Here is a 25777-nt window from a genome sequence, read left to right as displayed (position 1 = left end):
CATTATGGCTCCCAAATGCTGGACAAACCAATGATATTTTAATCAACTCTAATGTGATACAACCAAATTTACCAGGCAATTATAGGAGTCTCGAGGAGAGGGGATGGTGGCTTTTGTATAAAATGCCAAGCAAAGGTATGGGGGGGGGGGGAGAGAACCTTTTCAGCCCAGGGGGCCAAATTCCCTCTTGGGGTCTGCATCCCAGCTGTGGGTGTGGCCAGAAGTAAAAGTGGCTAGATATGACTCTACATTTCCAACCACACAAAAGCCACACGTTACTGTAAAGGTAAAGGTAAAGGGACCCCTGACCATTAGGTCCAGTTGTGACCGACTCTGGGGTTGCGGTGCTCATCCCACTTTATTGGCTGAGGGAGCCGGCGTACAGCTTCCGGGTCATGTAGCCAGCATGACTAATCCACTTCTGGTGAACCAGAGCAGTGCATGGAAATGCAGTATATCTTCCCACCAGAGTGGTACCTATTTATCTACTTTGTACTTTGACGTGCTTTCAAACTGCTAGGTTGGCAGGAGCAGGGACCGAGCAATGGGCGCTCACCCCATTGCAGGGATTCGAACCGCCGACCTTCTGATCGGCAAGTCCTGGGCTCTATGGTTTAACCCACAGCGCCACCCGCATCCCTACAAGTTACTGTGCACACACACAAATTCCATCCAGGCAAGTGAGGGGCATTATCACAGTTCAGTGACATATTGTAGTCAGACAAAAAACACTCTAGGATGGTGTGAAGCAGGGCTGGTGAAGGGTTTGACCTAGAGAGGAGGCATGGCCTAGGGAGAGTTCTGAGGGCCAGAAAGAGAGTTGTGGAGGGCCACAGCCTCCAAGCCTCCACCTCTGTTTCAAAGTGCAAAGTGTAGCACCAAGTATCCCTAACTGTGGTCCCTCCTCATGTCTATCTGTGTTGCAGATGTGGGCAGCTGGCTCCCTCTCCATCCCTGGGGTGCCCATGCCTTTTTCTATTCCCGGAGAGAACAGTGCAGCCTTTATCACATTACCATCTCATCTAAGAGCTACAAGTGCTTTGCAAACATCAGCTAATTGCATTTTCTTAACCTCCCCCTGGAGGTTGCGACAGCTGAATTGTGTGTGTACAATGGGAGAGAGGCTCAGGAAGGGAGGAGAGATAAAGGGAATCAATGAACCTAGAAATTATCCCTCTTCTCTCTTCACCCACCCTTGTTCCATCCTTCACCTTTGGTCACTTCAATCCGTTTCCAGGTGTCAAGGAAGAAAGCGAGGAGGATCAGGCCACAAGCTTCCCCCCCCCCCTTGCCCTGGTCCCAGCCGGTTCCATCCAAACAGACTGCCTTAAATGCAATTAAAAAAAACAAATTTAAAAAGAGGAAATACCACCCCCACCCCCCATATTCACCCTCTGATGTGCTTATGCATCACTCTCTGAGCCACTCTGCATCACCATGAAAGGGTTATGATCTCTAGGATAATAAACATGTGGCTTCCAAAGGCTGTTTTCCAAAGGTCTCTCTGTGTGTCAACCTCTTTAGTCTGTCACCTGTCTCCTGGCTCAGCGGTGCCTGTCAAATCACTACAGTGGTACCTTGGTTCTCAAACGCCTTGGCACTCAAACAACTTGGAACCCAAACACTGCAAACCGGGGAGTAAGTGTTCCGGTTTGCAAACTTTTTTTGGAAGCCGGACCTCCTCCATTTTGAGTGTTATGCTTCCGATTTGAGTGCCACACTTCCGTTTTGAGTGTTACGTTGAGGTCTGTTTTTTGCTATTTATTTTGTTTTTGTTTTATTATTTATTATTATATTATTAGTTTTGTTTTTGCAACCCTTTTTGTTTTGTTTTTGTGACTGTGTGGAACCCAGTTCAGCTACTGATTGATTGATTGATTGATTGATTGTGTGACTGCAGTACATTGTTTATTGCTTTCATTTTATGGATCAATGGTCTCATTAGATAGTAAAATTCATGTTAAATTGATGTTTTAGGGGTTGTTTTTAAAAGTCTGGAATGGACTAATCCATTTTGCATTACTTTCTATGGGAAAGTGCACCTTGGTTTTGAAACGCTTTGGTTTTGGAACGGACTTCCGGAACAGATTAAGTTTGACAACCAAAGGTACCACTGTAATTAGGTACTTTGAACTTCAGGGGAAGCAGAGATATATCCCCGTGAGCTAAATCTCTCCAAGCCTGATCCAGCCCTTACAGCTCATCAGTCTGGCTGATTATACTGTTAAGAGGTTTGCTCTGGCAGGTTTGCCACTGCTGTTTGTGCCACAAGATCAGATTCAGTTTGATAAGCTGAAGCAGGGCTTTCTTGGTGGTGTCCTCCAAACTGTAGAACTCCTTCCTGAAGGATATAGTTAACCCCATCAGTTCTGGCTTTTAAGGAGGCCTTGAAAAAAAATTGGCTTTGAGCTCGGATGTTTTTGGGGTCATTATTTATTTGTTTTATAAAGGAGACCCACATTATTACAATAAAAAGTAATGCTCTTAAGCACAAACACAGCAAATACAAGTTCCCTTATGGGACAATGGTTGGTGGACCTCCAGCATTTGCCACCTGAGGCAACTGCCTCACTCTGCCTAATGGTAGAGCAGTCCTGTTCTTTATCCATCTTTTACCCCTGGTCCTCACCATGGCTTATGTGAACCTAGCACAGTAGCTTAGCAATGGTTGAGTAACTATTAACCAAGGGTTGTATTTGGTTCATAAAGTTCCTTTTACATGTAAACCTGGCCGTTTCACTGAACAATGGTTAAGGAGCTATCACTGCCCCCAAAACAACAGAGCCATGAGTGAGAAGCAGCAAAAGTTTCAAAAAGCTCTCAAAACTTGCTGGTCATGTTTTGTTTTGTTTTATAATAATCCATGTCTGCTTTAGCTATGGTTTATTAATTATGGTTAACATTAACCATCAGTCCTTGTGGGATGTAATCCACTGGGAGCAGTCAAATACAACATTCTTTGTTTTCCTAGAGAAGACATGCGGGAGAATGTTTGGTCCAGCCAGTCGAAAACTTCCTATTTCCTCCTGACTGGAGCATCCTTCCTTTGCATGTGACTAGATGTGGGCGTGACCTTACCTGTCCAGGTAACAAAAGGACAAGGCATGCTACCACTCTCTCTCTTTTCCATCTTCCTTTCGCCAGTCTGCAGTCACTGGAATTAACCCCCCCCCCCCAATATGGGGTAGATCCATATGTACATATTTGTAACTAAGTCTGTCTTCAGGGATCCAACTGTGAACTGAATGTGAGTAAACTTCTTTTAGTGACTTTAAATAAGATTGTCATGTCTTTATCCTTTTAAGAGGGATAAAAGGGAACTTATCAGGAACATACAATTCAATACTGAATTGTATGATAGTAAGAGGCTTACACAAGCCTGCAACCAGCTATCTGCTGCATGTTAGAAGGGGAAAGTAAACTCTGCTAATTAAAGGGACTTGCTAGCACAAGTTAGGAAGGATATTAATAAACAATATATCCTCTCCTGCCACCCTGAGCATTCCCACACTCCTTAGCAACTCCTGCTTGTGTTACACAGGTTCACTGCATCTTGCCACTTCAAATTACTTGCATTCAGTAAAAAGGATGGGCTTCCTCACATGTCCTCTGGGAGGTGTTAACAGGCCACATTGGGACCATCATGGCTGCCCAAACGGCCTCTTAGATTTCTCACACATCTTGAGAGCAGCTTCAAACATGACAAAAACGGGGGGGAAGTGCCAAGGCATGAACCGTAGAGTCTTATTTCCTCTTTTGGCACTGCTGGGTTAACATGCAAAGTAGGCAATATGCACTCAGGTCCTCCCACCCTCCTTGGGGAGATGTGCACCCTCCTTATTTTGTGAAGTCACTTTCGATGGGATCTGGCCCCCCATCCATCCAACACGACCACACACAAACATGGAACATGATTCTCTACAGTTTTAACACTTGGTGTTATTTGTGGCAGCGAACAGAGTCCTTGTTTCTTCAGAAAATCCTTTTCCAGCAATGAGTCAGAGTGCCGAAAAGCACATATATGCCCCTTCTCCAGCAGAGCAAGGAAAATAGAAGGAGCTCAGTGTCACATCATCCCTTTTCTGGAAATAGTTGGAGAGTAAGTGTCTCTGCTAGGCATCACCAAGCACCTTGCCCTGCTGTGAACCATCTCCACAATGCCGCTAGGAACATGTGGAGCAGCATCCAGGATATCAGGAGCCATGGGAACATTTCTCATGGCTCCTGGTTTATTTGTCTCCTCCATAACTATCAGAGCAGTGCCTAGGGCAGGCATAGGTGAACTCGGCCCTCCAGATGTTTTGGGACTGCAGCTCCCACCATCCCTAGCTAACAGGACCAGTGATCAGGGGTGATGGGAGTTGTAGTCCCAAAACATCTGGAGGGCCGAGTTCCCCATGCCTGGCCTAGGACCTAGTGGAGGCCTTGTAAGCCACATTCACCACTGGCTGACTTTGGGGGAAGCAGACAAGAAGCAAGACGTGGGGGGAATCTCATGGGTGGCATGGGAGCTCAATGGATGGAGAAGGGACAGCCTCATGCCTTGTGGAGCTCATGACAGTGGTGCCTAGTCAGAATGAGCTTGCATCCTACATGCACTCACCAAATTAAACTTATTTTCTTCAAAACATATTCAAAATAATACTAGAGGGAAGTGGCTCTCACCCATCATTACATCTAGCCTTCAAGAACCAAGAGGGGAGACCCTTAATCTTGGGGTTGTGGGTTCGAGCCCCATGTTGGGCAAAAGATTCCTGCATTGCAAGGGGTTAGACTAGATGTCCAACTCTACAATTCCATGATTCCTCAACCCAGCGTGGAAAAGGACTTATGGAGCTTCTCTGGGCACAGTCCAGCTAGCCTCAGAGGTGCAGAAACTGCAGAGGTGCATGATACTGAGATTTCAGTTTCGGGGGCCTGGAGCCATTTCTGTCAGACTTAAATCAAATGTTGTAGTATCTGCTTGGCCCACAAGGAAAGTCTCAGTCTCTGGTCATGTCCATAGATATAGATCGTCATAACCTGGAACAGCAAACTGCCTCCTGGGGGCCTGCTCTCCCCAGTTTTTCACTCTCTCTATAGAACACCTTGCGGATCACTGAAGGCAAGGCACATACTCTCTCTACCCTGGTCAGGAAGCCCCAGCATGAACGTTGCACTGCAGAGGAAGAAAAGTAGAAGATGACCGGATCCAAGCTGGCATTGAAGGTGCTGAGGAGCAAGGCCTCATCCCTCCACCGTGGATCTTCCCACTGGATGAAGCCCACCACGTGGGAGATGTTGTAAGGCGAGAAGCAGACGATGAAGACGGCTAATGTGGCCGACACCAGCCCCACGGCTCGCTGCTTTTTGCTCCTGCGGATGTGCGGTGAGGAGATCACGATCCTCATGAAGCCGAAGTAGCAGAAGCAAGTGACCAAGGATGGGACCAGGAAAAGGACAATGCCAAGCTCCAGGCGGACGGGGAGCAGGATGGCGAGCTGGACATCTGTGAAGTTTTTGTAGCAGTTTTTATGGGAGCCGTTGTCTGGCTCTGTGTTGTTGTATGGCTGAAACTCAGTGATGTACACAATGCTGCAATGGGCAAAGGAGCAGGCCCAGAGGCCTAGGCTGGCCACAGCCGCGTAGGCCGAATGGCGCCTCAGCTTGTAGTGGATGGGGTAGGCCACGCCCAGGTAGCGCTCCACGCTCACCGCTGTGAGGAAGAGGGTGCTGGAGTAGATGGTGCTGAAGTAGAAGAGGCCACTGAGGGGACATAGGGGAGCGGGGAGAGGCCACTGCCCGGCAACTGCCTCTGCCACCTTGAAGGGCAGGAAAGCCAGGAAGCAGAGGTCAGAAACAGTGAGGTTGAGGAGGAGGACACAGTTGGGCGTGGCCTTGGTCTTCAGCTTCTTGATGAGGGCATACAGGGCCAGAAGGTTGGTGGGAAAGCCCGTCAGGATGGTGAGCAGGTAGATGGAGAGGTAAACTCCAGAAGGCATGCCAGATGCTTTTTCACCTGTGTGGGGAGATAAGGTGTGTGAGAGAAGCCATTTGTGAGGAGGAGGAAAGAGGAGGGGAAATAAATCTGATGCCGAGCGGTTGCCCTCAAACATTTCCTTTTTAAAAATGTCATTGTGGAAGTTCATCAGCATTTTAGTGCAAATTCCTAATACGCACATATATAGATAACAATGGCACATTTTTGCAAAACAGCTTTCCTTTCCATAATAGGTTTTGGTCTGCTGTTTTCACTAATGGGTACATTCTTATGCACACCTCGCCTGAGTATATGCAGTGCTATTTTTCTAGAAAAAGAGGTGCCAGAACTCATCGTGAACACCTCTCTCAGTCTCTTAGAATGACAATGGCGCCCACATGAGAGGTGCCGGAACTGAGTTCCGGCGAGTTCCGGCTTTATACATATGAGTTGGGTAGAGAACAGTATCTCAAAATACAGAGACTGGCAAATTTCGAAGGATGCTGTGTTTGCTCAGGTATTATTTCAGAAAGTGCAGATTAGGTAGGTTTGCCTTTAAATGGGAACTGGATTTATTCCCCCTCTCTCTCTCTCTCTCTCTCTCTCTCTCTCTCTCACACACACACACACACACACACACACACACACACAAACACACACACACACTGAGAGGTTGTGGATAAGACCTGAGATGTATCTGAAGGTTGCTGAGACAAGATGGCAACCAGAGCATCTGCTTCTCTGTTTGCTTTGCAAACCATTTTTAATCCACCCTCTGAATTTACCCCCCACAGCGGTCCTGTGTAGGGCAGACGAGATGTAATCCAGCCAGGGACTGGAAGTCAGCCAAGAAGAGGTGAAGAAAGTTTATTTATTTTTTATTTGCTTTGCAATACATGTGAGCCAGGGAGAAATTGAGAGGGCAGCCAATCAAACCCAGCATTTATTTATCAGCCTTGGTAGGTCTGGAGCCAATCTTTCTGTGCCAGCCTATTCCAATCTCCTGGTTCAGGAGTTTTCTGCTGTGAATAACACATGCCTGGTTTATTCTCTGTCTTTAAGGTCCCCATCTGCACCATGCATTTAAGGCAGTATCATACCATTTTAAACAGACGTAGCTTCCCTCAAAGGGTGCTGAGAGCTGTAGGAGACCCCTATCAGAGGGCTACAGTTCTCAAAGTTCCATTTTTTACATTACTCTGAAAATTGTCACTCTCTGAGGGCAATAGGGGTCTGCAGACAACACTCAGCATCCCTAATCCACTACATTCCCAGGATTTGGTGGGGGGGCAGGGAGTCTTTACTGTTTAAATTGTTATCAGTGTGTCTGTGGTGCAGAGTGCCTTCAGCTTCTGCTTGTGGCCCACCCCTGTCTGAACAGGGATAGCCTACCTTCTGTTGTCTGTGCTCTGGTAACCTAAAGGTTTGTTGTTGTTTAGTTGTTTAGTCGTGTCCGACTCTTCATGACCCTATGGACCAGAGCACGCCAGGCACTCCTGTCTTCCACTGCCTCCCGCAATTTGGTCAAACTCATGTCCGTAGCTTCGAGAACACTGTCCAACCATCTTGTCCTTTGTCATCCCCTTCTCCTTGTGCCCTCCATCTTTCCCAACATCAGGGTCTTTTCCAGGGAGTCTTCTTTTCTCATGAGGTAGCCAAGGTATTGGAGCCTCAGCTTCAGGATCTGTCCTTCCAGTGAGGTTAGATTGGTGCAATGTGTGGGTCTGTCCTGAAGATGGTTTGGAAACTTCAGCTGGTGCAGAATTTGGCAGCTAGGTCACTCATCAGGGCAAGATGGTTTGAGCATATTACACCGATCCTGGCCTGACTGCTTTGGCTGCCAATTAGTTTCCGGGCCCAATTCAAAATGCTGGTTTTGACCTATAAAGCCTTAAATGGCTCAGGACCAAAATATCTCAAGGACCACCTCTCTACATATGAAGCAACTCAGACCCGCAATCATCATCTGAGGCCCTTCATCGTGAGCCTCCTCCTTGTGAGGTCTGGGGGGTGGCAGCACAATAACAGGCCTTTTCTGCACTGGCTCCCTGCATGTGGAATGCGCTCACCAGGGAAGCTCACCTGGTGCCTTCATTATGTATAGTTTAGTTGCCAGCCAAAGGCATTCCACTTCTTCTAGACCTTTGGCCAATTAAACTGTCTATGGCCTTTTAAACTGTTGAGGGTGTATTGGTTTTGTTTGTTACTGTGGTATGTATTTCTGTGTCTTTATATGATAAAGTGCCTTGGGGTCTTTGGATGAAGAGTGTTATAAAAATAATAATAATAAATAAACAAATAAAGTGCAGATGGGGCTACACTGGTGGAATCTACACACATATTTTTTTAAAAACGTTGTGAAAAAGCCTATTAAAAATATTTTGAAAAATGCATTGCATTTTGCATAGCTCACTTTCGCCATCTAGTGTCCCACTTGTATATTGCACTTCACAACACATTTAAAATGTTTTATTTGCAGCTGTATAGCTGACTCCACTCTTGTTGTTCCTAATGGCTGCAAACTGCTTTGAAGTTTGTTTGTTCTTTTAACAGCCAAGTGGCATGCAAATTCTGTGAAATAAATAAAATAGAATGGAATGGAATGGATAAAATAAAATAAAATAATGTCTCTTTCCTTCCCTGCGGCTGGTGCCTCTGCCTCCTTCTTTACATTTTTCTCCTCCCCAAGTCTGGAAGCCCAGCAGTTTAGGGGTATTAAAACTGGACTTCTACTTCTCTGCATTGATTTTACACGCCATGGTGGCTGAAGGTTATCCAAGCGAGGTCTGAGGAAACCTTGCTCTGAGAGGAGATGCCAGAGCATCTATAAAAGTCCCAGGCTTCACTCCTTACCTTATTCACCCCTGTTTTCTCAGTTCTGCACTGGGGCCTGAACTGGCTCCTTCAAGGAATGCACACAAGGACATTCTTCATTCCTAGGGCCTCATAAAAACCAACACCAGAAAAAAGCAGAAGGAGCGAGTGAAGCTCTACATTGGGAACAAGGGTGGGAAGAGGCCAGCAGCGCCTCCTATTTGCCAAGCGGCCGCTGTAGTGGCAACATTGGGGGGGGGGCTGCCAAGGAGGAAGCAGATCTGGCTTCCAAAGTACGTGACACAGCTGTCACGACCACCGTGGCAGCAACAGGCAATACATTTCATGAAGACTAGTTCTGCTGCCCCTGTGGATCCTGCAGTCGCCTCATCTTGCCTTGCGGGTGTGCCAGCCCTGGGTGTAAGAAGGGGTAGCTTCTTACAGCTTAGCATGGAGCCACAGATGCCACTGCTTCAGTGCTGGATTTACGTGTAAGCTAAACAAGCTATAGCTTTGGGCCCCACTCTCTCTTTGGGGGCCCTCCAAAAATTTAAAGGCAGCCTCCCAAGTTTATAATATTAAAATCAGTTAAAACAATTTACAATCAAGGGAATAGGGTGGGTTCTGATATTGGTATATTTTAGATGCTAAAGTTCAGGGTAAAGAGGTGTGATGTCAGCATGTTATGAAACTATATCATATACAACGAAGGTGCCAGACACACCTCTGTGGGGAAGATCAAAATTCTGCAGTTTAGAGGCTGCCCCAGAGAATGCCCTCTGCAAGTCTCCCACCCAATGGACTTCCAAGGGCAGTGGAAATATCATAGGGGCGGGGGCTCTACCAATCTTCCAGCTATTTGGGAGCGAAGATGTTTAGGGTTGCATTCACATGGCAACTTGTCTCGTTTTTCCTGACGTTCCCCTGTTATTTTCCACATTATATTTGAGTTTTTGCACAATGTAAATGCTCCTTTCTTTAGTCTTTGATTCCGGGGGGAGGAGGGGAGATCATTTCCTTAACCTGGAAAAATCACAGGGGTAAAGTGACAAAATTTGAGTTGTTATACCAGCATAATTTCCCCCCCTGCTGTCTTCATCGGGGAACCATGGGGAACCAGTGCTGCATTTATGTATAAGCTAAACAAGCTATAGCTTAGGGCCCTACTCTCTTGGGGGCCCAAGAAAAATTTTAAGGGGAAAAAACAGGATGGATGTACATTTCCAAAATATAAGATAAAAATAAAATAAAATAAAACCTACTGTCAGGGAACTGCCATCGGAAGGACAGGAGGTGGAAGGGCTCACAGAGGTTAGGAGAGACTTAGCAGCCGAAGAGGGAACCAGCAGGGGGAGAGAGGGAGCTCCGAGGGAAAGTGAGTCGGAGGGATGGCTCAGAGACGCTTCCAGCGAAAACAGTGGGGAGGTTTCAGGACCTCCTATAGGGACACCCACTCCTCGCCGGAAACTGTCGCGCCGAGAGTCCAGAAGACGCGTTTCCGTCAAGGAGCTTTTATGTTGGAAGAGATTCCGTAAGCGACCACTGTCGGATTCTGCCAGCGACTGACGGAGCCATGCGTAAGGGGCTCCGTTATAGACAGAGGTTTGCTGACTTGGCCAAACTCTGAGGGACTAGGATTTTACGCACAAGCAGCTCATAATCCCATCACATCTACATACAGCAACAGTGTTTTGTGTTGTGTAGGCTCCTATGATGTAAGTAATGGGCCCCCAATCATTTTAAGTTAGAGCTTAATAATTATTTCACTATTAATACACTTCTTCTTAATGGTATTTCACTATTAATATACTTCTTAATTGTATTTCGGTTCAACAATTACTTTGATAAAATATATATTTTGTGATGTGCAAATGGCTTATTAGGTCCATATATTACCATATAGCATATATTCAACAATAAAATAGCGACAATTTGTTGTTGACAAAGGACAGCTGGACATATAAAGGGCCCCATTACCTTAGCTTAGGGCCTTATCAAACCGAAAACCAGGCCTGGTCAGCTTCCTGTGTTCCTAAATGATAATTTGGGGTAAGTGTCACAGGAGAAGACGATGCATTCCTACAAATGACTGGTAGGAATTCTTTAGCATCACACCCAATTCCCCATCTCTATTAATAGGGTGTTACTTTACTCTCTCTCTCTCTCTCTCTCTCTCTCTCTGTGTGTGTGTGTGTGTGTGTGCCAACTGCAAGAATCAGCTCATTCTGGAGTTGGCTTTGATCTACAACAATCTCTTCCAGCCTGGCAGCATCCCCAGAAAAGGTCAACAGGCACTTTTGGTTTACAAAGCCTGCAGCCATGTGTTTGGACAGAGTGATATGGGCACTGGTCCAGCACCAGCCTGCTGGCATAAACCATCCTGGCACACTTGGCACCATGCCCTGGGCAATCATTGGCTTTTCCCCCCTTCCCATCTTCTTTTTGCCCCTCCTGGCAGTCTGTGCTGGCGAAAGGTCCATTCCTAAGAAGGATCAAGGCCATGAGGTAAAGGGAAAAACAGGAGGAGGAGGAGTAATAATAATAATTTTATTATTTATACCCCACCCATCTGGGTAGGCCTCAGCCTGGCAAATACTATTCCCCATGGACAGGGGCGCTGACTTGGGTCTCACGACAGGGCCAGCCCTACAGGCCAAAGATTCCAGGAAACCCACAAGTGGCACATGAGCACAGCTGCCCTTCACACCTGTTGGCTCTCTTCACCTGAGGCTCGGTGGTACAATGCCCATGTGAGCATGGCCAACACAGGGTGGAATACAAGATCCCTACACTTTTGTTCTCACAACAACAAGCCCGTGAGGTAGGTGAGGCTGAGAGCCAGTGACTGGTCCAGAGACACACAGCAAGGTTTGTGGCTGAGCAGGAAATGTTCTTGTCGCTATGCTAACCCACTCGACTCTAGAAAGGGAGATGAATTTCTCAGATTAACATTGTGAGTTCCAGCAGCAGAAGAAGCAGCACCTTCATTGGTCGCTTGGCAGAAGTGCTTAGTCAGTATGACTCTCTGGACAGACTGGCGAGCAGCAGATGGCCAGACTCACTGCATTGTTTGTCCCAGGCTAGGGAATGGGATCAGAACGGCAACTTTAAGACGAAAATGAGAGATAGGGGAAATATTTGGAGCTGTCTGTAAACAAGGTCAATAAACCCTTTGAGCAAGCACAAGGATGGATGGGGCTCGTTGTGGTGGCAGGGGAGGACACACACACAACCATTTCCCATAACAAATGCTGGCCCCCAAACAGCCTGGACTCCAGAGGAAACTGTTTTCCATCTCAGAACTGCTGTTTGCTTTGGAAATGGGAGCTCTGAATCTTGCAGATTTTCGCACGGGTTATTTCTCTCTGTCCTTTCGCTTGTTTACAGAGCGGACGCTTGCGAAAGCCGCTTCGAGAGACACAAAGGAGCTGCCACTTCTACAAAAACGACCCATCTGAGACTCGGTGACACATGGCAGACCTCTTGATTTGCTTCTTCTAGGGGCAATGTATAGGGTAGCTCAAACAAACCTCATGCCAAGAGATACAAGAGGAGTAGGCCAATCTTTTCCCTCTCACTTTGGACAGATCCACAGTATGAATCTGTAGTTTCCTCCTCCCAGAGATGCAGTTCTCAGCACCCTTGACAAACTACATTTCCCAGGATTCTTTGGGGGGAGTTGTGTGCTTTAAATGTGTGCTGGGTGTGCTTTAAAGGCGTGGTGTGGATCTGCCCTTTCTCACACTCACTCACTCACTTTCTTTCCCTCTCTGCAGCTGTCTCTTAATATCTGAGCATTGAGTTTTTAGATTCAGATCAGAACCACAGTGCTGGGATATGGTGGTTGACCTCCACCGAGGGATGAGGGAGGAATTTGATTCTGTTTGCATAAAGGGCAAATCTATGTAATTGGCATTTTCCAAGCAGCATGCAAACCAAAACACAGTCTGCCTTCAAAATTCACTCCTCCGAAGTTTGCAATGTAGTTCCTGAGCCAAGCAATGTGCATTTTATAAACACAGTTGTACATATATTCCACCATTCTGGTGAACCACATAAAAAGGGGTGCAAGGAAGCACAGGATTCCAGGTGCAAAGAATACTGGCTTGCTTTTTAAGGCAGGTTTCTAATCCTTGTGGACAAAGATGTACTGAAAAGCATGTGCAAAATGCTTACTGAAATCTTAGAAGACAGAAGGGGTGAAATCAATATGATTTATTTTCCGTGACTGGGTTACTGTCTCTGTGCTCTACTTTGCATGACTGTGCCCTAATTTGCTCAATTAATTTCTATACCACCCTTCATTAAAAATCACAGTTCAAAGCATAAAGCAATAAAATAACAATGTTATCAGACAGTAAGGCACACGGTCAAATACAATAAAACTTCAATACAACAGCCTCTGTATAAAGCAGCAGGGAGACAAACTGTTCTGCAAACATCCTACCATATGAAATATTAATACAAAATGGTTCTGGAGATATCAGGAGGTTCCCCACCCACCCAAGCCCAAGTGAACAGGGGAGTGAATTCCTTGTGATGACAAGCTTGAGAGGCAGAGAGAGCCTGGGCTGTAGTCCAGAGAAAGATAGACCTATAAGAAGACACCTTGAATCCCTGTTCAGCCATAAAGCTCAAGGGCTGACCCATCCTTCCCCAACCTGGTGCCCTCCAGAGGTTGCTGAACATCCAGCTCCCATCAGGCCCAGCCATCATGGCCAACGTTCATTAATGATGGAAGCTATAGTCCAAACCTTGCAGATTTCTGATTCACCATTGCCCAATTCAGATAGACCATTGGCCCAATTCAGCAAGCTCTTCTCATGCTCTAAGGAAACCTGTTAGCGGAGAAAGAAGTATCATAATGTGAAAGAACGAGGGAGGAGGAACGGAAGAACTTGGCAGTTGGGTGAGTGGGGGAGAGGTAACAATTTGAATGTGCAAGGAGAATGGTAGAAGAAATTACACGACAGGGATAAAAATACTTTTAAGGGGGAAATGTAAAAGCAAAAAAGCCTTATTCACTTAGAGTATCTGGATTTGCTTGACATGAAAAGACCAAGTCAAAAAACCTCCAGAGAAAAAGAGCACACTTTTCTTGAGGAAAATGGAACTTGGGATCTCTGTGCAAGGAAATCACTGCAGCAAAGAATTTAGCAATGTTTTCAAAGGTGGATCAGGTTGTCAGCAGAAAAGGATGCCAAGCTCTTCCGCCACCTGCCGCCATTTTGTGACTGTCTCTGCCCCTCCACCACCATTTTGTGACTGGTGGGCCTTGGTAACTTTCAGCTATCCCAAGAGGACCCTGAGGATAGAAAGACTGAGAACCTCTGCTCTGCCTGTTGGCCTTCCAGGCATTTAAAGACTGCTATAATGCCTTCTCATTTCCCAGCACATCATCAATGACTTTTCCTGTTTTCATTGCATTTGTTAAAAAAAATGTGTTGCTTTTCGGGCATCTGTTAATCCCGCTTTTGTGTTTTAGTTCTCTTCTTATTTAATATTGCGATTCGGCCAAAATGACACAAGCTCATTTCCTAATGCTACAGTTTAGCAACTCTGTGTAAAGTTCATTCAAATAAAACCCAAGTTGCAAGTTGGCACCCAATTTATTGCCCATAAATTGAAACAATCCAGCTGTTGACATAAGCTATCAGACATTGTTAATGGTTGTCCTGCTAAGAGATGCATCAGCCAATGGCAATAACAACATGCTATCGGAATAAGCTAATGAAATGCCCCCTGGAGTAGATGTTGATTGGTGGTAAGAGCTGCTGGGGTGTGTGTGTCTGATTCTTACGCACGCTGGACGGGGCTGTGGCATCATTGGGTGTGGAGCAAGGTTGGCACCAGGAAGGAAGGAAGGAAGAAATAATGGGGAAGCACCGAAGGGCCAAAGTGCATTGGGTGGAGATGGAGAGCTTCCCTCACACACGTTGGAAAGGAAGTGGGGGATACCCCTATATTTCACATTAAAGCTGAGCCAAAATTTCTCAGAAGACATTTCTGCCAGCAAGTTGTACTGCAGCATACCTGCCAAGTGTGCCAGAAAAAAAGGGGCAGAGATCACATTGAAAAAAAGCACACATTGTCACGGGACATGCCCAGGAGTACGTCCCAGAGGACACATGTCCCAGTTTTTCTGAAGAAGTTGGATAGTATGGTGCAGGGATGGGAAACCTCCACCCCACAGGGCCATTTTCCCCAGACTACACCCATCTGTTAGCTGATGTCTCTTGTGACATCATCTGATGGGCAGGAGGGCAGGGTAAAAGTCTACCTTGGCGGCCTGTGCCTGTTCCCATGAATCAGCGATGGATAGCTCAGCTGGTAAAGCATGGGGCTCTTGATCTCAGGGTCACGGGTTCAAGCCCCACATGGGGCGGAAAAAAGAAAAGGAAGATTCCTGTATCGCATGCGGTTGGACAAGATGATCCTTATAGTCCCTTCCAACTCTACAATTCTATGAAATGTGCATGCCAAAAATATGTAGATCGGGAGAAAATCGCACTAAATTGCCGATGAATTTCCATGGGGAATTTAAGGAAAACTACAAATCTACCATATTTTTTGCTCTGTAAGACGCACCAGAGCATAAGATGCACCTAGTTTTTGGAGGAGGAAAACAAGGGAAAAAAATCTGAATCTCAGAAGCCAGAACAACAAGAGGGATCACTGCACAGCGAAAGCAGCGATCCCTCTTGCTGTTCTGGCTTCTGGAATAGCTGCGCAGCCTGCATTCGCTCCATAAGATCCACACACATTTCCCCTTACTTTTTAGGAGGGAAAAAGTGAGTCTTATAGAGCAAAAAATACGGTATTTTGAGAACCAAATTTAAGGTTGGAAAAAATGAGAAACTAAGAGAATCCAAAATTGGGAGATTTGTTCATCTCCAGTACTGCCACCCGTACGAGGAATTCCTTTGGCCCAAGATCTTCCAAGGGTTTGGGGAACAGCTGTCACTCAGTGGCAGAGCATCTGCTTTACATGCAGAAGATCCCAGGTTGAATCTCCAAGTCGGGTTGTCCTCTATCTGAAACCCTGGAGAGCAGCTGCCAGTCAGAGAAGATAGTACTAAGCTAGATGAGTCAGTGGTGTGACTCAGTAGAAGGCAGCCTCCTATGTTCTATGACCTATGTTCTTCAGTGCCCTGGGAGCAGCCGTGGGGGCAGCAGGGGGCAGCTGGCGCATGGCATCACTTACAGGCTTCGTTCCCCAGCCTAATTGCCACTTTCCTGGATACATCACCAAACCACCCTGTGCAAAAGGTCGTGAACAGCCAGCCCTGTTCCTTGAAATGATCCATCTGAGACAGCAAAGCTGTTGATGGAAGGAGATGAGCTCAAGAGGTGACGGAGATGAGATTATGCCAGATCAGATGGCAAATGGTTGCTGGCTGCGGCGGTTGTTCTGTGTTCTCATATCACTGGGGAGTAAGTGGCTGCAGATCTAACTCTATTGCTCCTGTCCCTGTTAAGGTGAATAATAATAATAATAATAAGACCTTTCCGGGCACTCAGTTGCATGGTTGAGTTGAATCACTCCTATGACACATGCTGGCTTTGATGAAGGAACTGCGGGAAAAGTTGGAAATTCACTTCCAAGCCTAAGGACCTCACTCTGTCTACTGGATCCCAGGGAGGACACGACATCAACTCACTAAGGTCAATACCTAGAAGAGAAACTTGCTTGGGAAGACCACTCTACACTGTCTTGAATAGAAGGAGGGATTTGCTAAATGTGAGGGAGCCAGTGTGGTGTAGGGGTTAAGAGCGGTAGTCTCGTAATCTGGTGAACCGGGTTTGCTTCCCCACTCCTCCACATGCAGCTGCTGCGTGACCTTGGGCCAGTCACACTTCTTTGAAGTCTCTCAGCCCCACTCACCTCACAGAGTGTTTGTTGTGGGGGAGGAAGGGAAAGGAGAATGTTAGCTGCTTTGAGACTCCTTAAGGTAGTGATAAAGTGGGATATCAAATCCAAACTCTTCTTGTGCAGCTCATCAGGAATTAATCCTGGAATTTGATCTCACAGTCAGGGCTGGTTTTAATTATAAAAAGCAGGAATTGTGCAACGGAGGAGGGGGAACTTTTTCTGCCAGAGGGCCACATTCCATTCTGGGTGGCCTTGCAGGGGCCGCATGCTGATGGTGGGCGGGAACAAACGCAAAGGTGGGGGGAGCAAGGAATGTGAATCGTAGCTTTGTGCAGTAGGCTCACTCTGTATGCACACCAACTCCTCCCTATCCTCCATTGAGATAAGCAAAGAGTTATGTGTCCAGAGTTCAAAGACACATTATAACCAGGCAAAAGCACCCAAGACTGGAGATGGGATGTTTTCCTGGGTAGAGGGGAGTAGATTATGCAATGAGAGGGTACCCATTCAAATTCTCATTCTGCTTTGCTTCCCTCCACCCCACCCCACCACTCCTTGCTTTCAGCAAGTTTGTCATAATTGGGCTCCTTCCCGGTTCCCGGAAATTCAGGCACAACTTTGTAAGAATATGTGAGCCAGGAAATCAGATGGCCCCCTCGCCATTAGCTGTAATGATTCTCACCGACGTCTGGGGACCAACAAAAGGCAGGCAATTAAAGGCCAATTTACTGCGGGGCCTGATGGTGGCCCGACAGTATTAAGCGATGTCTGAATGGAAGCCAGCTGGGCAGGACAATGCACAGGGCCGACCCAAGACATTTTGGCACCTGAGGCAAACCACAAAATGCCACACTCCCAGCCAGGGAAAAGGGGGTGAGTGAAGAACAAGGGGAGAATAAATATCTCCATCAGGGACAAGCATGGAGTAGATATCTACGTCTGGGAAAAGGGGCAAGGAATCGAATAACCTTACCTGAATCAAAGTGGGAATCAAAGGCTGTTATGGGAGAGAAAGGAGCCCACGCTGAATCACAACTGGGTAGGACAGAGCCCAAGAGACCAGCCCCTGCCATTTTCTCCCCAGGGCTGGGAGGAGACCAGCAGTTCCTCGCATTCACCAAGAGGCTGCTGGAGAGGTGGCATGGGGGCTGCTGCTGAAAGGGCAGCTGATTCGGCCTCCAAGGAGCATGCCACAGCCATTGCTGCCACCACACCACCACCAGCAGACAATGCATTCCTTGAAGGCCGGATCTGCTGCCCCTATGGATCCTGCTGGCTGAAGCGGTCTCCTCGCCTTGCCTCATGGGTGGGCTGGCCCTGATAATGCACCGTCATTTTGACAGTCAAAAGCTTCACCTGGGCCTATGGGGAAAAGTGAGGCACAGGGCTACTGATGGACAGAGCCTCATAATAAAAGTGTGGAGACCCTGTGACACACACACACACACACACACACACACACACACCAAAAAAGTTTCATATCAAAAATGGAATGCTCAACACCTGCCAACTACACAAGAGTAGTTGGCAATCTTCAATCCAGTTTTTGTGGGCGGCTTTGGCAAGATGCCTCCAGAGTGTCTGTGGTCTTGGGTGAGCTCATGCTTTTCTGCCTTTGCCACCACTGCCCTATCTCATTTGCCCTATCCCTCCAGAGCAAGCGGAAATGTCTTTTCTACATTCTCACTCTGGTTGTAGCCAATGCTAGTCCTACACAGAGGAGACCCATTGAAACGAATGAACGTGACTAACTTGAGCCTGTTCAGAAAAAAAGGCTCTGTTTTTGAACAGAGAGCACATTAAAGGGGGGCGGGGAGCGCTTGCTGGTTTATAGGGCTGGGGTGCTTTGTCAATGAACGTGTGATTTGACTTTAAGCCTAGATCATATTGGCATTCGACATCTGCAATATGTTTCCTGAGAAGTTCTCTTGCCAATTAATATCCCACTGGGGTGAGACAACCCATGGGAAACATATGACACTCAGGATATTGGGGGCAGGGGGAGACGTATTGGGGGAGCCAGTCTGATCTGTGATTAATTTCCTGTCCCAACCAAGACCTACACAGAATCTAGGGCAGAAGAAACTTTCCAATTCCCCAGCCACTGACTGGGCCTCGATGGGGAGCCCTTTCCCCCACTAAGCTTCCAGAATCCCAATTTGTAAACAACAATAGTTCTTTAGCAAGATGCCTAAACTACAGAAGCCTCATATGACAGCATGAGATGCCAAGCCGTTTTGTTCCACCCACTCAGATCTTCTAACCTCCTTGCTTTTGACCTAGAAGATCTGGCTACTTTTGCTCTGAAAACATGACAAAGGCGACAGGAAGATTTGCGCTTTGTTGACAGCGCCTCTTCCAGGGTCATTCATGCGATAGAGCCACGCTGTCAAGCCAAGAGTGTTGCGCCTTGTTTTTGATGATATCATAGGAAGCCCTGGCTGGCTGGCTCCACAGAGGTGAATGTGCCTTGGAACATTATTGCCCCTCAGGGTTTGAATAGGCATTCTCTCATCTCCCCCTTCACTGAAATGTGATTGGCTGAGAAGTGCCAGTGGTTGCCAGGGCATGCTTGTTGTCTTTTGAACTTCATAAGTGGGATCTGCAGCAAAATGTTGCAGTGTACTGCTCTTTAGGGTTCCTGACAGCCATAAAAAGCTTAAATCTGGCATAAGAAGAGCCATCTGGAGGAGGCCAATTGTCTATCTAGCCCAGCATCTTGTTCTTACAGTGGACAACCAGCTCACAAGCAGGACCTGAGCACAACAGCGCTCTCCCTCCTTGCAATTCCCAGCACCTGGTATTCAGACACATGCTTTCTGTGACAGTGGAGGATCTTCATTGGTTCCCAGTACATTTCCGATCACAATTCAAAGTGTTGGTGCTGACCTTTAAAGCCCTAAACGGCCTCGGTCCTGTATACCTGAAGGAGCGTCTCCACCCCCATCGTTCTGCCTGGACACTGAGGTCCAGTGCCGAGGGCCTTCTGGCGGTTCCCTCACTGCGAGAAGTGAGGTTACAGGGAACCAGGAGGGCCTTCTTGGTAGTGGCGCCTGCCGTGTGGAACGCCTTCCCACCAGATATCAAGGCAATAAACAACTATTTTACTTTTAAAAGACAACTGTTTAGGGAAGTTTTTAATGTCTGATGCTGTATTGTTTTTAATATTCGGTTGGAGGCCACTCAGAGTGGCTGGGGAAACCCAGCCAGATGGGCGGGGTATAAATAAATGATGATGATGATGATGATGATGATGATGATCATGACCATTGTGTTCAGTAGCCAGTGATAGCTTTATCCTCCATGAATTTGCCTAATCCTCTTTTAAAGCCATCCAAGCAGGTGGCCATTCCATAGTCTAACCATGTGCTGTGGGAAGGAATGTTTTCTTTTGCCTGTCCTGTCCAGCAATCAGCTTCATAGGATGCCCACCATTTCTGGTGTTAGGAGAAAGAGAGAGAAATTTTTTCTCTAGCCCCTTCCCATGCATCATTTTATACACTTGTATCACGTTGCCACTAACTTGCCTCTTCTCTAAACTAAAACATCCTAAAGAGCTGCAACCGTTCCTCATTGGTGAGTTGCTCCACCTCCCAGCAGCCCCTTCCCCTCACCTGTCAGTTTCCTCATAGTTCTCAGCTGACGTTCAACATTCCATGGCTACGGAGCATGCTCAATCCATATTAGAGTGGGTCTTTTTTTGCAGGTAGGGGGTGTTCGCCAGTGTTTCAGACAGTGTTTCAGTGGGAATTGAACCTGGGACTTTGTGCCTGCAAAGTAGGCACTCTAACTGCTGAGAAACAGCCTCTGTTTCATTCATGGCTGCGTGAACCCAAATACCCCACATTCTAATCCAAGGCCACATTCACACAATATATTTAAATTTTAGAGCATTGTGCTACAGTCATGGCTTCCCTCAAAGGATTCTGGGAGCTGAAGTTTGAGGTTGGTGCTGAGAGCTGTTGTTAGGTGAAACCCCAAGTCTGCTCCCAGAGCTACAATTCCCAGAGTTTCCTGGGAAGAGCGAACTGTTAGATAAACTACTCTGGGAATTGTAGTTTAGGGAGGGGTACAGGCCTGCTAACATCTCTCAGCAATCTACTACTCCCAGAATCCTTTGAGTGAAGCCATGACTGTTCAAAGTGGTATCATTGTGCTTTAAATATATTGTGTGAATGTGGCCCAACAGTCCAACAGACAGTTCCCTATCTGGGAAAGCTTACCTGGGAAAGTTGTTTTTTACTTGTGAAAATTCTACAGAGGACAGAAGGCATACAGCTCTGGATGGGATAAAGTTGTGGGGAGGGGGGCGGCGCAGATGGCAAGTTGCCCAGTTATGCTTCCTAAGGCATGATGGGATTTGAGAATTGCAGAGGCTCTTCTGTTATACGCCAGCAAAAACAATGAGCTTGTCAGCAATCTTAACAAGATGGTCTTTAACCTCTGTCACTGGGAGATGGCAGACAGCCCTCCAAGCTAGGAAGTCTGTTGCTTGGTGCAGTTGTTCAGCTTCAAACATTACACACCACCTTTCTCCTCTGTACTGATATGATCACACACACCTGACAGCAGGCAGCTGAGCCCTGGCAATCTGGAGATTAGGGCTTGCTGCTTAGTCTAGAGCAGGCATGGCCTAACTTGGCCCTCCAGATGTTCTGGAACTACAATTCCCATCATCCCTGACCACGGGTCCTGTTAGCTAGGGGTGATGGGAGTTGTAGTCCCAAAACATCTGGAAGGCCAAGATTGGCCATACCTGGTCTAGAGGCTGGCTGCAAAGGCATGAGAGACCATATCACCTGCAGAATGTCCCAGTCACCCCAAAGGATCACATGGCAGGTGAACAGGAAAAGGCCTATTTCTGCCTGAGAGCCACTGCCACTCAATGCAGACCAAGCCGACCCTTCCCCTGAATGCTCAATGCAAGGTTTTCAAAAAGCTAAGGCACTTGGGCAGGGGATAAGCAGAAAACGAGCGAGCCAGCTTTGAGGGCTTTCTCCCTTGAGTAGTAAATGAAGCCTCTCCAGCCCGCCATCTTATTTAGGGGAAACAAATGTAGACCCCATGGGCTAAACCCATCACTTGCCATGCTCAGAGCAGACCCACTGAAATTGCTCAGTGTGGTTAACATAGGCCCATTAATGGGTGTATTCTGAGTAGAACTCAGCTGGATACAGTGCACAGTGCACACTCATCTAGTCCATCCCTCCCTGCCAATGTAAGAGGACACCTGCTATTGGAGAATCTCTGATCAGTGGCAGTGGGTGAGGTGGGGCACAGCTGCCCCCCATATCACCAGTATCAGTGCAATTTACCTGGATGGATTGGGTAGAGCAGCGAGGAAGGTTTGAATGCACAGAAGCACCTGCAGACAATCCACCCATGTATCCACGCAGCCTAACCTTGCCGCTGCCCTGGTCCCATCCAGTAAGCTGCTGTGGCACCCATGCCCAGAGGGTGACTGGAAAACTCTTCTGTACCACCCCAGCTGCTACTATCCCTGATAGGTAGCTATCCAGAAAAAGAAAAGGGGGGGGGGGAAGACCCACCACCTTGCAAGGCAGCCTGCTCCACTCTCAAACAACTCGTACCATTCAAGATCACCCCAGGAGCATGCACAGAGTCACTTCCAAGCGTCACTCACGATGCAAGACCCTGCAGACTTAGGACAGAGGAGAACGCCTTCCAGTTCAAAGGCTATGGCTTTCCCACAAGCCTGAGTCACACCACTTCTCTTTTCAAGAAATCCAGTGCCAAATCCTTATATATAACCCCAGCTTAGATAAAAAAAAAAAAGATTTAGCAGCCTGATCCTATGCACATCATGGCGTGGCATTGTGTCACTAGCTCTGACGTCTTTTGAAGGGAATTAGGGACAATGCACAGAGGATCTGTCTGTCAACCCTGATTGCCAAAGAGGTCTGCATTACTCAGTGGCAGCTGGAACGGAAGCTAGGTGCCTGGCACCACCTTAAATTGAGCTCAGGCTTGGTTTGCCCTGGATGGAAACCTGGCTCCCATGTGCTTGCAGTGGTGAGACTACTTTAGTGTGTGACTTTTGCTGGGAAATAGACAACTGGAGTGCATTCCTGTTGATTCTGGTGGACCTCTCAGTGATGCTTCAGTACCATTATCAGCCACACTATCTTTCTGAACACATGGCTGGGATGGAACTGCTTTGAAGCTGCTTTGGTCCCTCCTGGAGGAAGGGTGTGTGTGTGTGTGTGTGTGTGTGTGTGTGTGTGTGAGAGAGAGAGAGAGAGAGAGAGAGAGAGAGAGAGAGAGAGAGAGAGAGAAATTCCCTTCCCAGAGTAAGTCAACTGGCACAGGGCAGTCATTTATTTATTATTATTTTAATGCTATTGTTATCATTGTGAGAGCTGCATTGAGCTTGACACTGTTGTCGAGAAAGCTAAGTGCACATGTTAAAACAGTCAATCACTGGATATTATTATTAGTTACATCACATTTTTTCACATGAGAGTACGGCAGCAATTTTTGGCATCACAATCTTGCATGATTTTGCGCCACAATCTCACTTCAAAAAGCTTTTTTTCCCCTCCTGGGCTGCGAACTTGTGTGGCATTCCAAACCGTGTGTTTTGGGGCATCATGCTTTCATGCAAGCACACGGGCCTGAAAAAGTGCTTTTTAGGAGGCTGCAATCTCGCACAGGTTATGTGAGTCACCTGGGAGCATGGCCCAAAAGCTCAACAACTTTGTGGGGTGTCCTGGTTTTTACTTTTTGCAATATGGCAACCCTAGGATTGAGGAATATGGCAGAGCTGGTGCAATTAGTACCAAAATTGGGCCTCCACAACTGGTGACCCACCAAGCTGAACACAGTCCACTTCTCCAATGTGTTGTGGTCTGCCTTGTACTCAACAACCCCATCTTTCAGCTGTCCCAGGAAAACAAGCAAAACATCAATTTGAATGACTTTCTAGCAGGCTATGGTTTGTGGCTGATGACCCGAGACCAGCTTGGTGGTTCGTGTTGCACAGGGATAGGCAACCACCATCCTTGTAAATGGCCTTTAATTTCAAGAAGAAAGGAGTCATCAGATGTCAATACCTGTCTCTAATCTTCCTTTCACAGTGTTGGGATACTCCTTAGTGGTTTGACAATTTCATCTGTTCTTATTTCATCTGTTCTAGGCTTCAGAGAGGCATAACACTGAAAAACAGATGCCCGGGAAGAATCCTGGCATGAATTAAACCCTAGCCTTCCCTAAATCAGCTCAAGTGTATTTGGACTTCTCTGGATTATAAATGGAGACATTAAGAGTGCCTGGAATTCAGCCACCTCTGGGGGAATACAACCTGGTTGCCATGTAAGGGGAATGGTGGAAACTGGGATTGCATTTGACCACAAAATGCGGAAAGAAGACAGGAAGTTCATTTGCAGCTCCCTTGGGTGGCGAGAGACATGAACCATGTACTCTGCAGACACCTGAGGGCTGTTTCACCTGCTGCATTAAGAGCTTGAGCTCATCACATCTGATCATGGCAAACCCATGGTTACTCATTCCTGTGAATACCATTTGCTGGGAATAAAAAGTGGGGAGAGTTGTTCTTGCACTCAGTTCCGTCTTGCAGGTTTCCCATAGGCATCTGGTTGGTCAGTGTGAGAACAAGGTGCTGGAACAGATGTAACCTTTGGCCTAAACCAGAATGGCCCTTCTTATATTCTTATGTTAACTAGCTGTCATCGCTTCTTTAAAGTTCCATAGAGGCTGAGCTCCAACAGGTGTTATCCTGGGGCAGATGCCACAGGAGTCTGCATGTATTTTAGGGGTGAGGGCGGGAGTTAAATACTGAAAGAGGAGATCAGGGTCATCTCTCCTAGCAAAAATGAGAAGATAGTTCCTGTACATGGTGTCTCAGGTTCTACAAATGCTTGAACCTTACTCTTTTTTTTTTTTTTAAAGGAAGGTGGGAAATCTGGGGATTTTTTGCACTGCAGGAAGCCCTGGGTTCAAATCCCCACTCAGCAGCAAAGCTTACTGCCTTGAATAAGCTTCTTCTACCTTTTTCTCCCAGGAGCTCAAGGTGGCGACATGGTTCTTCCCCCTGCCATCTGCCCTTTAATCTGCACAACAACCCTGTGAGGTAGGTTAGACTGAGAGGCAGTGACTGGTCCCAGGCCACCCAGCGGGCTTCGTGGCTGAGTGGGGATTTGAACCTTGATCTCCCAGGTCCTAGTCCGACGCTCTAACCGCTACACTACACTGCCTCCAATAATTCTCATCTATCTGTATATGACTAAACCTCACAAGGTTGTTGTGCAGATAATCCCCACTCCTGATACGCCATCTCTGAGCTTCTTGGACTGAAAGAGACAGATACAAAAAGATAAATAAATGCCATGCGTATCTCTTTGTCTTTCGCAGGCATAATCAGGACGCTTTTTCTTTTGCTCTCTTCCCAGCTGGCTCTGCAGCAGATTACAAAGATTTCTCTCTTTTTGTGGGGTGTGGGGTGGGAAATGCATATGTAATGAGGAGCTTCAAGTTCTGGAGGACCTGAATCAACATACTCAGTTCCTGGTTTGTTAAGAGAATGGGGATCAGAAATGCAGGAGAATCTTAGATATTAGAAATCAATCACTCAGCACCTCCCGAACATATATTTGACATCCACCTTAGCACTTACCTCCCTAGGTTGGGGAAACCGGACACCTTAAGGAAAGGAGGAAGAAAAACTTCTATTGCATCACCACCGCCCAGTCTTGTCCTCGGGATTTCTTTTGCAAGATCTCAGATCTTCTCTGCTCTGTAAGTTTGGAGATAGCGGACCCCTTATTGGCTTCTCTTCGCTCGAGTCCTGGATCTCGCCCGCCGCTCCACCTGGACCCTTTGCATCCAACCGAAAAGTGTCCTAGCGGACCGCTTGGAAGACGTCTGACTCGCGAAGAGCCAGGGGGCGGGGCTGCCAAGAGGGTGGGCGGGACTTCGAGGAGAGCCGTGGCGCGGGAGATGCTGAATGGGGCTTGCCAGGAGAGCGCCCGTGAGTGAGCTCGCCTCCCGATCCTCTTCGTGCTTACTCGGAAGTAACTCCCGGCACGTTCAGCGTGCGAGGCCATCTTCCCAGGTAAGCAGATCCTGGAACCTTCCCGAGCCATGTCTGGAAA

The 25777-nt window shown here is 47.2% G+C and overlaps 1 protein-coding gene across 1 annotated transcript; it reads right to left on the bottom strand.

Moving 5' to 3' along the window:
• Positions 1-1407: 1407 nt before the first annotated feature.
• LOC114603510 (free fatty acid receptor 3-like) lies at positions 1408-25777 on the bottom strand. The gene is made up of 2 exons (XM_028742561.2): positions 25300-25777; positions 1408-5998 (listed from the first exon to the last, which is right to left on the bottom strand). Exon 2 carries the CDS (start codon positions 5979-5981, stop codon positions 5016-5018), a length of 966 nt encoding a protein of 321 aa, XP_028598394.2. The 5' UTR covers positions 5982-5998; positions 25300-25777; the 3' UTR covers positions 1408-5015.

The sequence above is a fragment of the Podarcis muralis genome, chromosome 7 (assembly GCF_964188315.1).
Source record: "Podarcis muralis chromosome 7, rPodMur119.hap1.1, whole genome shotgun sequence".
Taxonomy (NCBI): Eukaryota; Metazoa; Chordata; class Lepidosauria; order Squamata; family Lacertidae; genus Podarcis; species Podarcis muralis.
This window is presented reverse-complemented; position numbering and strand designations above follow the sequence as displayed.

Coding starts and splice junctions, on each gene's coding strand:
- LOC114603510 (XM_028742561.2), bottom strand. CDS start 5,981: ATGCCTTCTGGAGTTTACCTCTCCATCTACCTGCTCACCATCCTGACG.